Below are 15,427 nucleotides of genomic sequence, written 5' to 3' on the forward strand. Positions count from 1 at the left end.
CCACAACATTAATAATGTCTAAATGCTCAGAATTCCCAAAGGCATATTTTTAGCTCTAATGTCTAAATCTTATATCTAACTTCCTGTTTGACATTTTCATTTGTAGGATCCATGACCATGTCAAGTTTAATATGTCCAAAAGGGAATTCTTAAATTTCCTTCTTTTAAAGCAGTAACGAATCATTAAAGATTTTCTCTTGTTAAATACTTGTTTGTTTAAAAAAATTCAGTTGTTGATTGTGTACAGCTCTGTAACTGTGTACAGTTACTTTCATTACGAAAGGTTTTTTTAGTAGTTTTTGAAAAAAAATAATTGATTTACCAGAATCATCAAAATGAGATGTTATGATGAAGTCAAAGATTGGTGTTTATTTAATAAGAACAGACCTTAAAAAGTAAAGTTTACCTTCTGTTTAAAGTCCATGCTCTGAAAATATTTAGTTACTTAAGCAACAAGGTTCTTTAAAACAGTAAACAAAGTTGATTTGAAAAGACTGAACATCTTTGATCAGTATTAGTATGAATTGTTCTGAATTTGCTAGATTCTATAATCTGTCCTTCCTTTCCATTCCTTTTTCCTTTTTCCTTTTTCCTTTTTCCTTTTTCCTTTTTCCTTTTTCCTTTTTCCTTTTTCCTTTCCTTTCTCCCTCCCATTTCCTCCCCTCCCCTCCCCTCCCCTCCCCTCCCCTTCCCTCCCTTTCCCTTCCCTCCCCTCTAAACTCTACCCTCAACATGGGGCTCGTGGGGCTCGAATTCATGATGCAGATATCAAGAGTCACATGCTCTACTGACTGAACCAGCCAGGTGCCCCTGATATTTCTTAAATTAAGGCAGCAGAATCTATATTGGGACTCCTTTTTTAAATCTAGTGTCTGATTTTATAAAATGACCTGCTAAAAAGAATTTCAGTTAACTGAAAGTTCCGTTTAAACTAATTTTTTACTTCAGTGTTGCCTGAATACAGGTATAGGCCTTGGGATTTAATTAGTGATTACTTCCCCTGCCCCCAAGGATAACTATATTACTTTGTGGGAAAAATGCTCATCCGTGTTTGCTAAAGATAAGTTTTAGTTCCAAAGGTATGTGTTATATGTTTTCATTTCTACTAAAACTCCTTTAGCTTTATCACATAGAAAAATTAGTGCTCAGTTGACCTAATGTAGTTGGCTTCAATTAATAAAATCATAATCCTGGAGTTGTTTTAAATGTATGTACATTTTTTTTTTTTTAGTGTTTGTTGAAATTGAGGCAAAATGTACATAACATAGTATCATTTCAGCTATTTTTAAATGTGCAGTACAGTGGGAAGAGGGGGTGGGTGTGTGTGGGGAAGGTAGGGGTCCCTGGGTGGCTCAGTTGTTGAGTGTTTAACTCTTGATTTTGGCTCAGGTCATGACTCCAGGGTAATGGGATTGAGCCCTGCTTTGGGCTCTGTACTGAGTGTGGAGCCTGCTTAAGGGTTCTCTCTCTCCTTCTGCCTCTGCCCCTCCCCCCCTGTTCATGCTCTCTCTCTCAAATAAAAAATTAAAAAGAAAAATAAGTGTATAGTACAGTGGTATTAAGTATGCTCACATTGCGGTGCAGTGATCACCACATCTGTCTTCAGAACTTTTTAATCATTCCATATTGAAACTCTATACCCATTAAGCATAATTCTCCATTTGTCCCTCCCTTTCATCCCTGGTAACTACCATTTCTCTTTCTCTGAATTTTGAGTACTTGGTGTACCTCATAAATGGAATTATCTTGTATTTGTCTTTTGTGGCCAGCATATTTCTCTTACCATAATATTTTCAAAGTTTATTCATGTAGCAAGTGATAGGATTTCCTTTTTTAAAGCTGAAAAATACTCCATTGTATGTAGACATCACATTTGTTTCTCTGTTCATCTGCAATGATATTGGAGTTGTTTCTACCTTTTAAGTGAGAGTAGTGCTCCTAGGAACATAGATGTACAAATGTTTTGTTCAAGTTCCTGCTTGCAATTCTTTTGTGTGTAGACTTAAAAGTGGAATTGTTGAGTCAAATGATGATTTCTCTATTTAATTTTTTGAGTAACCACCATAGTTTTCCACAGCAGTTGTACCATTTTACATTGTCAGAAACAGTGCACAAAGTTTATCCACATTCATATTGGTTTTTGTTTTGATAATAGTTATACAAATAGGGTGAAGTGCTATGCCATTGTGGTTTTGATTTGCATTTGCCTAATGATTAATGATGGAGGTCATTTCATGTGCTTATTAGGTATTTGTGTATCTTCTTTGGAGAAATGTCTGTTTAAGTCCTTTGCCTGTTTTTGTTGTTGAGTTTTAGCAGTTCTTTATATATTCTGGATATTAATCTCAGATAATGTGATATATGATTTTTTCCTTCCATTTTGTGGGTTGCTGTTTTACTCTGTTGTGACCTTTGACACTTTTTGACATTTGATCATGTATTCATGGATTTGTCTGGGCTCTTTATTCTGTTCTGTTGATCTATATGTCTTTATGCCAGTGCCATACTGTATTGATTACTTTAGTTTTACAGAAAATTTTGACACTAGAGAGTGTGAGTCCTCCAACTTGTTCTTCTTTTTCAAGATTAGTTTGGATATTAGGAGACCCTTGAAATTCCATATGAATTTTAGGGTGCCTTTTCATACTTTTGTAAAAAACATCATTGGGGTTTTGCATTGAATTTGTAGCTTACTTTGGGTAATGTTGATATGTTAACAACATTAAGTCGTCCAATCTATGAACATAGGGTGTCTTTTTTATTTATTTCTGTAATTTCTTTTATCAGTGTTTTTTCATTTTGAGTATACAAGTCTTTCATGTTGACTAAGTTAATACCTGAGTTAAAAAAAAATTTTGTTGCCATTATATATGGAATTATTTTCTTTTTTCAGACTGTTCATTGTTAATATAGAAATGCAACTTATTTTTCTGTGTTTATTTGTATCCTTTGATGGATTTGTATATTAGTTCAACAGTGTTGTGGAATTTTAAGGGGATTCTACATATAAGATCCTATCATTTGCAAACAAAGATACTTATTTCTTTTTCTTGTTTAATTGCTTTGGCTAAAACTTCCATTACATTGTTGAATCTGAGTTGTGAAATCAGTCATCCTTCTCATTCTTGATCTTGGAGGAAAAGCTTTCAATCTTTCACCATTTGAACATTCTGTAAGCTGTGGTATTTTCGTATATGATTTTTATTATGTTGAGATAGTTTCCTTCAATTCCTAGTTGATAGTTTTTATCACAGAGGAGTAATGTATTTTGGCAAATGCTTCTTTTATATCAATTTAGATGGTCATGTGGGGTTTTCTTCATTTTCTTAATGTGGTTTATCACATTGATTTTAGTATGTTGGATCATCCTTGCATTCCAGGAATAAATCCCACTTTGTCATGGTGTATAATCCTTTTAACATGCTACTGAGTTTGGTTTGCTAGTATTTTCTTCAGTATTTTTGCATCAGTGTTCAAAAGGACTATTAATCTATTGTTTTCTTTTAGTGTCATTGTGTGGCTTTGATACAGGGCAATGCTTACCTCAGAATAAGTTAGGATGTGTTCTGTTCCCTTCAGTTTTGGGGAAGTGTTTGAGAAAGGTTGGTGGTAGTTCTTTAAAATGTTTGGTAGAACTCCCAGTGAAACCATTAAGTTGAGTACTTTTCTTTGGCAAGAGTTTTGTTTTTGTTTTTTTTTTTAATACTAATTCAATCTCCTTACCAGTTACAGATGACTATTCGCCTTTCTGTTGGTTTTTTTTTTAATGTTTGTTTATTTTGAGAGAGAGTGGAAGAGCGAGAATCCCAAGCAGGCTCTTTGCTGTTAGCTCAGAGCCTGATGTGTGGGGCTTGATCTCATGAACTGTGAGATCATGACCTGAACCTAAATCAAGAGTCGGACGCTTAACCAGTTGAGCCACCTAGGTGCCCCTGTGTAAGTCTTTTAGCTTTATTCTTCAAGGTAGTTTTGACTATTCTTTGTACTTTTGTATTTGCAAGTGAATTTTAGAATAATCATGTTATTTTCTGCATATAATAAAAGAAAACCTGCTGGCATTTTGAGTAGGATTACATTGAATCTCTAGATTAATTTGGGGAGAATTGACATCTTTATGAAATCGAACCTTCTCAGAATCTGCAAAGATGAATTTGTCTGTTAGTGTATTTTAAATTTCAGGAATCAAGACACTTTTTGTTTTCTTTGTTTTGTTTTAGGTAACTGAAGTAATAGCATCTTTTGTTTCACTTAATTTTTTTTGCCAGTGAGAGTGCTTCAGTATAGATGAGAATTTTAACTTTGAAGGAAAGAAAAGAGGAATTGCTGCAGCCATGACCTAAATAGGAAGGAAGGCAATGTATAATGGGATAGATGCCGATAGGTTGATAGTTATGATGGCAGGAATTTGAGGAGCTTCTCTTCTGGTTACTATTTTTTCCATCAGTAGAATAGGTAGCAAAGTCATCAGCTGAAAGTGAGGATGGGTGATGAGTGTTGGAGTTGTGAGGAGAGAGAATATGGCATAAAATAACCAGAAAATTGGGAAATGGAAAATTGCTAAACTTAAAGTCAGATTAATTATCCTGGTTAGCATGGTGGTTTATTCTCAGCCATATTCAGCTTACATGGGAGCATGTAGTCAAGAGTGAGTTTTTCCAGGAAATGAGTGGAGGGAGGAGGGAGAGCAGGAGCCAAGGGAGTGGGAATAAGGGTATATGAAAATTTAACTGGATAAGGAGGGACATAAACTGGGCGAGGGACACTGAGAAGGTGGGAGGCGTAATAAATTGTAGGACCTAATGGGATCAAAAGATTGTTGTAATTAGGTTATTAGGAGTGTTTGAGCTGGGAGTATGAGAGGTAGTAGTTACAGAGTTGTATATGCCGGTTTAGTTTGGCATAATTTACTCTCAGATTTTGTTGGTTATTTGCATTAATCTTCATGTGATAAGTATAGGACATGTTAGGAAAAACAAGTTCATATTTTTTAATCTAAGGCTTTTGGGCCCAGATATGTATTCAGTTTCTTTTTTTTCCCTTTATTACTTTTTCCAGGGACTTACCAGTTTTATTGATCCCTCCAAAGAACTAACTTTTGGTTTTGTTGATCTCTGTTGTATGTTTTCTGTTTCATTACTTTATGCTCTTTTATTTCTTCATTTGTACTGTTTTGGAGTTTAATTTGTTCTTTTTGTAACTCTTTTGGATGGTTGATTAAAACACTGGTTTTTGGCTTTTCCTCCATATATGTATTCTAAAGCTACAAATTTCCCTCTTATGTATGGTTGTAGCTGCATCCCCTAAATTTTGATATGATGTCATTTTTTTTAAGAGAATAGTTTTTTGTTTTTAATGTTTATTTATTTTTGAGAGAAAGACAGCATGAATGGGAGAGAGGCAGAGAGAGAGGGAGACCAAGAATCCAAAGCAGGCTCCAGGCTCTGAGCTGTCAGCACAGAGCCTGATGCGGGGCTCAAACCCACAAGATCCGTGAGATCATGACCTGAGCTGAAGTTGGACGCTTAACTGACTGAGTCACCTAGGCGCCCCTGGTACATTTTTCATAACTCTTTTGGATTGTTGATTAAAACACTGGTTTTTGGCTTTTCTTCCATATATGTATTCTAAAGGTACCAATTTCCCTCTTATGCATGGTTGTAGATGCATCCCCTAAATTTTGATATGATGTAATTTTTTTAAGAGAATAATTTTTTGTTTTTAATGTTTATTTATTTTTGAGAGAAAGAGCATGAGTGGGAGAGGCGCAGAGTGAGAGGAGACACAGAATCCGAAGTAGGCTCCTGGCTCTGAGCTGTCAGCACAGAGCCCGGAGCAGGGCTCAAACCCATGAACTTCGAGATCATGACTTGAGCCAAAGTCGGCTGCTTAACAAACTGAGCCACCCAGGTGCCCCTGATAAGATGTAATTTTAATAGCATTCCATTCAAAGTATTTTCTAATTTTGACTCATTTCTTCTTTGACCCATGGGGTTATTTGGAAGTTCACTGCTTCATTTCACAATATAAGTGTTTTCAAATTACATTTTTATCAATTCATAGCTTAGTTCATTGGAGGTCAAAAAAACATGTCTGTCCTTTGAAACTTGTTAACAGTGTATGATCCAGATTTGGTTCACTTTTGGTAAATCTGTTTTGCACTTAAAAGGAATATATTTCCTGCTCTTTTTAGGGATAGTGTTCTATATGTCAGGTCGTTAATTGTAAAGTTCAAATATTTTTCTGTTTCTATTTCATCTGGTCTGTTCCTTGTTTTGGTGTGCTTGTTCCATCAGTTACTGAGAAAGCTGTGTTAAAATCAACTTGCTAGAATTGTGGACTTCACTTAGTTTCCTTGATATTGGCTGAAGTTTATTTAGAAAAAGTATGTTTTCACAGCTGCATAATTCAGTGTTTTAACAAACTTACATATGGGAAAAGTCAAAAATGAAATTTCAAATGCAGTTTGTAGAACATTAGAATCATATGTAGCCATTTTGAAGCATGTGCTGTCAACAGAGGGAATGTGCATCTCTGTTGCTGCTGGCAGTAAGAAAGAGGTTACAATATTAGAAGCCTTTGAACTGTTATCTGCCATATGTGTTTGTCTTTAATAAGTTTCTAATTGCTATTCATATTTGGCCTTTAATTTTGCTTAAATCTGTAGAAAGCGCAAAAATGTTGAGACAGTGTTAAATTGTGGCAAAGGAAACGAAGCCAGTGAGAAAGCTATCTATCGCATATGAAGTCATGTATTTTACACCCTAACTATGATAATTACTGTAGTAAATGGACATTTTCTCTATTTCAGTAAGTTTTAAAAGAGAAATGCTTGGGGATTATGAATTTATATGTAACATAATTTTTCCTATTTAAGGTATTGGAAAATAAGCTCCTGGTTAGGGCTTTGTGTAGAATATCTGATTTTCAGGAACAGATTCCTGACTTTAAGTGTTATTAGGTACATTCAAGTTTAAAATTGCTTTCTGGTGAATTGAACGTTTATTGTAATGAAGTCCTACTGTATCTCTATCCATGTATTTATTTTATGCATTAAAATCTACTGTGATAAAGTATAGCCACAAAACTTTGTTTTGATTTGTGTTCTACACAGTATATTGTTCTCCATGCTTTGACTTTCAGTCTTTCTATATCCTCATTTATTTAAGAGGTAATCATCTATAATCATCATATAATTGGGTTTTGTTTTTTTACATACAATTTGGATTATTAACTCATTTCCCCCCTCTATTAGCTTGTTAGCTTGAGTGAACTTTTACTATTCTTGCAGTGGTTACCCCAGAGATTACCACATGCATCTTTGATTTATTGAAGTCTGAAAAGTAAATAAGTATGTTTTCTGTTTCCCAGTAAATGAAAGGATTCTGGAACACTTTTAACTTTGCTTACTGTCCTTCCCAATTATGTGCTATTGTTCTTGTGTGTTGTAATATTTAAAATTCTACAAAGTATTATTTTATTTAGTTATTATTCATTTAGAGTTACATATTCACCCTGTTCATTGTATGTATGTATGTATGTATGTATGTATGTATGTATGTATTTACTTAATTTTTGGTGCAATATCCAAGCTGTATCTGCGATCTGTTTTTCCTTGTACTTGAAGAAGTCCCTTCAGTGTTTTCTGATGTTAAATTTGTTGTTTCTGTTTGACTGATAATGTCTGTATTTTGCCTTTTTTTTTTTTTTTTTTTTTCCCTGAAGAGTATTTTTTGCCAGATCTAGAATTCTACTTTGGGATTTCTCCCATTCCTGGCACTTTGAGAATATCATTCCACTGTATTTGGCTTCCATTACTTACATGAAAAAGTCAACTGTAAATCTTACTGTTGCTTTTAAAGTTAATCTTTATTTTATTTATTTATTTTTTTGGCTACTTTTAAGGTCTCTCTGTGGCTGATCTTTCTTTGTGTGTGTCTCTCTTTCCCTCCACCCACCTTTTTTTCTCTGATATGCCTCAGTTGTGGTTTTCTTTGTATTTGTTTCGCTTGAGTATTTGTAGATCTTGGATGTCATTGGTAAGTTTTTAACTATATGTCTTTAAATATTTCTTCCCCTTCTGGGACACTAATTACATGTATTTTGGATCCATGTTTTACTGTTTTTTCACACTTCTGTATTTCCCATTTTCTTGCCCTTTTGGGCTTCAGTGTAGGTGTTTTCTTCTTTCCTATCTTCTGGATTATTGATTCTTTCTTCAGCTGTATTCTACCTATTGTTAAACTCATCAATTTTTTTATTTTTTGTCTTCAGTATTGTGCTTTTCAGTTCTATGTTTTTTATGCTTTTAGCATTGTATGGTAATATTCTTTTTTTTTAATTCTTTGAACACATTTACTTATTTTAAAGTTCTTTTCTCATAACACCATTATCTGGATCTACGGTGGGTCTAATTGTATTGCCATTTTAAAATCTTAGTTTTCAGTCAGGTCTTAACTGGTTATTTTTTTACTTTTAGACATATAGAAATCATAAAATCATTTGAATTTCTAGATGATACTATCTTTTTTCCTGGTAAGATTTACTTTTGCTAACATCTTTTCAGAAGATTTAACTGGCATGAGGCTAAGCTAATCACACTACATAGCCCAGATCACCTTAATCTAATCAGTGAATGAGATGATCTGAAGCTATGCTGCCCTTGTATGGCCTGGTCTATTTCTAGTTTACCTTTATACTGAGGGCATAGTCCTTTGGATCCCTCCAGAATCCTGGTGTGTTTACTGGGGCTATTCCTTGGTAGGCCCTAAATCGGTTTTTGTATCCCACCCATAGATCTCTTGAAACCTCTGTTTAGCTTCTCAGCCTCTCAGTCAATGTTCTAAGAATCTGCAAATGACTAGAGGGATATATAGTCTGAAGTCTGGTCTTAACCTATTTCTTCCAGATCTCAACCCTTCAATTCTGCCTTAAAAGTTTTCCAGTGATTTTAAACAGATTAATTTTCTTCTTTTTTTCTCATTCTTAGAATAAGTTGGTTTGAAGTAACCTACTCAACCATTGTCAAAAGCTAAATGCTCAGATAATGCAGTGCTGCATATACCTTATAGGCATTAGTGTTGAAATGTAGGAGTATTTATGTTGCCTACTACACTGCAAGTTTTTGTAACGGTAATTGGATGCAGCTTGATCTGTTAGGGAACATGATTTGAATAAGCTGACTTTTATTGGTTTATATTACGGTCTCCTGAGAAAACAAAAACATTCTACAGCACAGCTGCTTGTTTGATTGGTTCCCACCAGTGACTTGCCATCCTTCAGTTTCTCTGTTTTCTGCTTCTTCTTGTCACGGGGCTTTTGCACATGCTATTCTCTCTGACTAGTGTGTACACTCTCATACTCAGGTTTGGGTATGAGGCACATTCTCAAGGAAGCCTTCCCTAACTTGTGAATTTAGGTCAGATAAATGAACTTCCTCATTTTGATTTGTACAGATTCATTTATATATAGTTTGGTTAATGTCTGTTTTCCCCTACTAAACTGTGAAATCTGTGAGATCAGAAATCATGCCCCCCCCCCCCCACCTTTTTGGACCATTTTACCCTATGTGCCTAGTACAGTGTCAGGAAGTACATTTTTCTGCAAGTACATGATCAATTAATAGGTTATCACTTGTTAATAGATGTTCAATCAATGTTTACGTGAATGGAGAAATGAGTATGAGGGAAGATATGTAAGAAATGCCATGCTTGTGGTAATAATGGTACTGATAAGAATTGAAAAACTCATGCTTTTGAGCAAAAGCCAGGTTTAATCAAACATGGATTTGCTGGGCAGTACTATTGAAGTTTTATGGGTATACATGCACAGTATTAAAAATACTTTAATAGAATTCCACTGAGCATTTATTATTGTGAATGTTTTAGCATTTATCTTCCATGCCCTTGTAAATATTTTATTATGTAAGTTTTGGAAACACTAGGTTTTTGACAAAACTATTATTCAGAACATGACAGATTATATCATTGCCAGTCGTTCAATTACAGAGATAAATGGAATAAAAAAATCCTGCTCTTGAAGGATTCATAGTCTCAGAGGAAAATGGACTTGGAATTTGTCATACACATACCCACAAAGTAAGGTGCTATCGTTTACTCTATCAGGGGGAAATGAATCTTGACTGATTAGGAGGATTTTATTAAATGGCTAAAGGAACAGTATTTCATTTAAGTGGATATTATTATGAAATCGTATAGTGACTTTGTGGGTTGACAGATAGTAATTTTGGTGGTGGCTAGGACAGTTTGCAAGAATAGTGTGTCAAGGTAGATTGGGGCTACCCAGATCATCCTTTGACATGGAGGCCATCAGAAACTTTCAGGGATTTTCTATAATGTTAAAGAGAAGTTTTGGAGCCAGAGTCCCTGAGTTCATATTCCAAGCTCTTCCCTTTACTGTGTGTGACTTTAGAAACATTACTGAGCATCTCTGTGCCTCAATATCCTTATTTATACAATGGAGATGGTAATTGTAACTAAGAATATTTCAGTTTGGATTGAATGAGTTAAGACATGGCAGGTACTTAGAAAAGTGCCTGGCACATAGAAAAATCCCAGTAAGCATTGGCTCTTGTTGTTGCTATTATTATATGCATTGAGAAAAACTCGAAGGTTATAATTGTACTCTTTTCAGCCAGAGCTAGAGGCACTAAAAGATTCAAGAGATATTTTAGGGGTAAAGTTAACAAAGCTTCAACTTAATTACCAATTTTATATAACCAGGAATTTCAACTAATAATGCTGCCCATGTGCAGCATAGAAGCAGGTTTGAAATTTGTATAACATTTTCATGATTTGCAAACTTATAGAACTTAAATTTTCTAATTTGTGTTTTCTTTTAGATCTTATAGAAAATTTCAGCTGTAGCCCTTGGACTAGAAGCTGAAATAATAGAAGCTGTGTACGATGCATTAGGGTATTGAAGAAAATTAATTTTGAATTAAATATTTGGAATATAAGGAAGGAAAGGTGACTGAAAATGGGGCGGAAGAAAATACAAATCACACGCATAATGGATGAAAGGAACCGACAGGTAAATGAAAATTTTAACTTATTTATTTAATTGATGTGAATATTTTTTAAAAAGGATCATAGGGTAGATTGGTTTGAATTTTTCTTAAACTTAATTTCAAGTCTAAATATTTTTATTTCCAAACTAAATAAAAAATTTTAATAAACATTTTAGCTTGTCATGTGTCTTAAACTTTTTTTCCTTATTGTAGAAATCATAGATGTTAATTATAGAAAACAGGGGAAAAAGAAGAAAAGCAAGATCACTGTAGTCCCACTGTTACTGTCAATTATGTAGATTTATCATAATATATTTGTTTATGTATTGGTCATTATTATAAATGATCACCTCTATTTTCATAATTAGGTAATACCTAAGTTAACTGTAGTTATCAGTGCATGTGTTTTGGTCAGTTAAATTTTCTGGTTAACCAAGAAATAAAATTCTTTTTCTAACTCATCACAAACATTTCTAAAGCTTTTATGTATTTATCTCCGTTTTAATTGATAAAACATACCAAACCTAATTTTCAGCACCAATGTCAATAAACTCTTACAAGTATTCAGGATAATTATAATAATACTGATATATGAAGTGAAGACCAGAAGTTGTAAGAGTTTAGAGCAGGGATTTGCAAACTATGGACCATGGTCTGGTTGGCTGTTTTGATAAATAAATCATTAGAACACTGCCATGTGCATTTGTTTACCTATTGTCTATGGCTGCTTTCACATTACAACAACATTAATTGAGTAGGGGCCCTGGAGACTGCATGGCCCATAGGCCTACAATCTTGAGTCTCTGGCCTTTAAGAAAAAGTTGCCAAGCCCTTGGTTTAGAAAAAAGAAGGAAAATGGTTTCATAGAATATTGTAAATGAACTAGTATTCAGAGCATATGCAGGAGGGAGAGATGCTGTCTCTGGAAAGGTTGCCTTTCCGGGGAAATGTCTAGAAAAGCTGGTTTCTGGAAGCTTACCAAGAACAGAACAGTATTAAAGACATGTTCTGCAAAGTCTGAGTAGTAATTCACTTGGTAATACAGTTATAATTGTAGACAAAACTCAGCTGAGCTGCTAGTAGAGAAGTTAGTGGAAGTGATTAGAGTTGCCTATAGACCAAATTAAAGAGAACCGTTGTTTCATCTAATGAAGATTCTTTAGCTAAAGGGTAAGGCTCACGCAGTATGATTCTTTATGAAGGTTGATAAAATAGGGAAGACTGATAAAATAACCATTCCATCATTCCAAAGGGATGGTTCTAAGCAAGGTTGTAAGTAAATGTCCCTTCATAAACTTGAAGATTGTGACCTGTAGATGAGGCACATCTCTACACCTTATATTGTGTGTGAAACACACACAATATAAATGTAAAATATGTTTATTAGGGAATAACATAAAAGCAGAAACTGGCAAAGCACATAACATTCCTTAGACTCTCTTTATCCCTTAGAGAGTCATGTTTAAATTCAGCATAGGTACACTGGATCTACCAGTGGAAAAGGCCCCACATGTTTAGAGGAATATGACGAATAGGAAAAGGGGAGCTAGGATTATGTAAGTAACAGTGTAAAGAATTTGTTAATTAAGGAAATGATCTTGTTTAAAAGATGGAGGCTGCCACTATAACTCAGCAACTACAGTTAGCCTATTAATATGTTGAATTTACCTGCTAGGTCATCTTCTTGCCAAGCTGCCAAATGGGGCAAGGGTGTCTGAATGTTTTCTTAGATGATTTTGGCCAAGAATGCAGAAAAGAAACAGAATAGGTAGTTGGGCAATTGATTTTTCAGATTTGATTAGGCATAGACATAATTTATCATTTTGAATTTGTGGATTCTGAGTTAAAAGTTCCATTATTCTTGCATTAAAATGGGAAAAACGTTTCTGTGCAGAAGAGAATTTATGTCATTTATTCATCCACATTTGAATACCTACGGATTCTGGGAGAGACTGTGTTAAGCACTGGGAACTCATTAAAAATATATAGGCAACACAGAAGATTTAACTATATGGCAAACAGAAGGTAAGCTTAGGTGATGGGAGAGTTTATGGAAGGACGCACCAGCCTCTGGTTGGGGTAGTTCAGGGAGCAGTACAGAAGGAGGTACAGCATATACAGGTTTTAATGATTGGATTTTTTGAGCTAGTAAGATAAAATCACACTTCAAGTCTTTAGAACAGTGAATGAAAAATCTCGGTGGTGACACTATCATGCACTTAAAGAGCTGCTTCACTTCACTTCCACTTGGAAGCTTTCATTCACTTCACTTCCATTTGGGAGTTTCTGGTGAAACCTTGTGTTTGTCCTTCTTGGTGTAATACACTTCTATTTAACAAGTAAACTTTGTATTAAAGTATAAAGAAAAGAACACAAGTCCTAAGTGTGGCTGAGTGAATTATTGCAAAAAGTACATGGCCATGTAGCCAGCATATCCCAGTGCACCACCACCACAGAAACTCTCTCTGTCATGTCTCCCCAAGTCATTACCTCTCTGCCCCACTAACCTAACTTCTGACACATAGATTTATTATGCTTGTTGAGTTTATGTGAGCAGCATGTGTTCCTTTGTGCAACATCATGTTTGTGAAATTAATGTTATTGTTGCATGTCATGTAGATATATTTGGTACATTTTCATTAACAAATAATATTCCATTGTGTGGATAGACCACAACCTATATTCTTATTTTTTCTATTGTAAATGGACTTTGGGGTTGTTTTCTATTTTGAGACTATTATGAAGAGTGCTCTTTTGATTAGTCTTATGTGTGTCTTTGGTACACATGAACATTTGGGTATATTCCGAGGTGTACAGGTTAAGTCAGAGTATACCTGTGATCAGCTCTAATAGCAAGAGTTTTCTAAAGTGATTGTGCTGATTTATAATTTACACTAACGGTGTGTGAAAGTTTCAGCTGCTCTAAATCTTCACCAATACTAGTTTTTATCCCTTTCCTTTTAGCTATTATGGTAGGTGAGCAAAAGTAACATTTCAATTTTAAGTTTCTGTGATTTTTGATGAAGTTGATCACTTTTTCATATTTTTTATGAAAAGATGTTTACTGTTTACTTCATTTTTTCCCCCTAGTGGGCTACCTGACTATATTTTTCTTATTAATTAGCATACATTCTGTGTATAATATGATGTGAGCGTTTTGTTCATTATGTACATTACAAGTAACTTCTCTCATACCATGGCTTGCCTTTTCACTTTTTCATTTTTCTTTTAATGTTGTCCAGTTTGCCTTCCTTTTTTTCCTTTATGGTTAATGCTGTTTGTGTTATGCTGAAGAAATATTTACTTATCACAAGGCCATGATGATTTTCTTCCTATGCTTTTTTCTGTTTTTTACCTTTCATGTTTTGGATCTGTTACCCATTTGGAATTTATTTTTGTGTGTGATTTGAGGTTTGGGGGTCAAGATTTGTTTTCCTGATGGATATTCAGCTGACCCAGTACAGTTTATTGCAAAAACCATCTTTTCTTCACTGCTTGCCTTTGTCATGAATCAAGTAATCATACACATGTGGGGCTGTTTCTTTGGAGAAATATCTATTCAAATCTTTGCCCAATTTTGCTTTTTATGGAGTTATATCATCTTCGTTCTGAAAAGCTGTTTTCATTGGTTATAGATTTCTAGGTGGACAGTTAATAGTCTCTTGATACTTTAAAGCAATTGTCTTTTAACTTCTATCACTTACATCAATTTCTTTGGAGAGACCAGCTTTCAGTAACCAACCCCCCCCACCCCACTTTTTTCAAGATAATGCATTTTCCCCCCTCTGGTTACTTTTAAGATTTTTACTTTTTCGTGGGTAGTAAATTTTTTATTGTGCTGTCTTCAAATATTTTTTGTGCTGGATTCTTTCCTCCTCTGGGATTCCAGTTACATGTAACTTAGTCCTTTTGACTATGTCTCATATATTTCTTATGCTTTTTTTCTCCTAGAATTCTTACTCTTTTTCTCTGTCCTTCCCCCTGAGTGTCTTGTAGCGAATGGCCTGTTTTGTAGTAATCTGTTTTCTGTGGTCTAGTAATCTTTTACTTAGTTTTTTTAAAAATTAGCTATTAAAACACCTAGTAACAATTTCTAGTATTATGTTTTCAATTATAGAATTTCTTTTTGTTTTTCTTTTTACAGATTTCAGGTCTCTGGTGAAATGGCCCATCTTTTCATGTATTTTATCCAGTTTCCACTATTTTTTGGAAAATACTAATCATAGAGTTTTTTTGTCTGCTAATTCCTATATCTGGATTACCTGTAGCGTCATATGTGATCCCCTTTTCTCTTTGTTTTCAAATATATGGTCATTTTTTCTGACATGTCTTAATGGTTTTTCATGAGCTATTAGACACTGTATATGAAAGATATAGATATTCATTATTATGGTACTTTCT

At 34.4% G+C, this 15,427-nt stretch overlaps 1 protein-coding gene across 6 annotated transcripts in view; it reads left to right on the forward strand.

Moving 5' to 3' along the window:
* The window catches only part of MEF2A (myocyte enhancer factor 2A), a 161,391-nt gene that overhangs the window by 58,483 nt on the left and 87,481 nt on the right, over positions 1-15,427 (forward strand). For 5 of the 6 annotated variants that reach the window (XM_047861761.1, XM_047861768.1, XM_047861763.1 and 2 more), the window contains exon 3: positions 10,859-11,049. In XM_047861761.1, the coding sequence (XP_047717717.1) occupies positions 10,996-11,049 (54 nt within the window). In that variant the 5' untranslated portion in view covers positions 10,859-10,995. Of the gene's footprint in view, positions 1-9,576; positions 10,095-10,858; positions 11,050-15,427 lie in introns of those variants that run through there. The other variant, XM_047861762.1, reaches the window with a different exon arrangement.

This window comes from Prionailurus viverrinus, chromosome B3 (assembly GCF_022837055.1).
Source record: "Prionailurus viverrinus isolate Anna chromosome B3, UM_Priviv_1.0, whole genome shotgun sequence".
NCBI classification, from domain to species: Eukaryota; Metazoa; Chordata; class Mammalia; order Carnivora; family Felidae; genus Prionailurus; species Prionailurus viverrinus.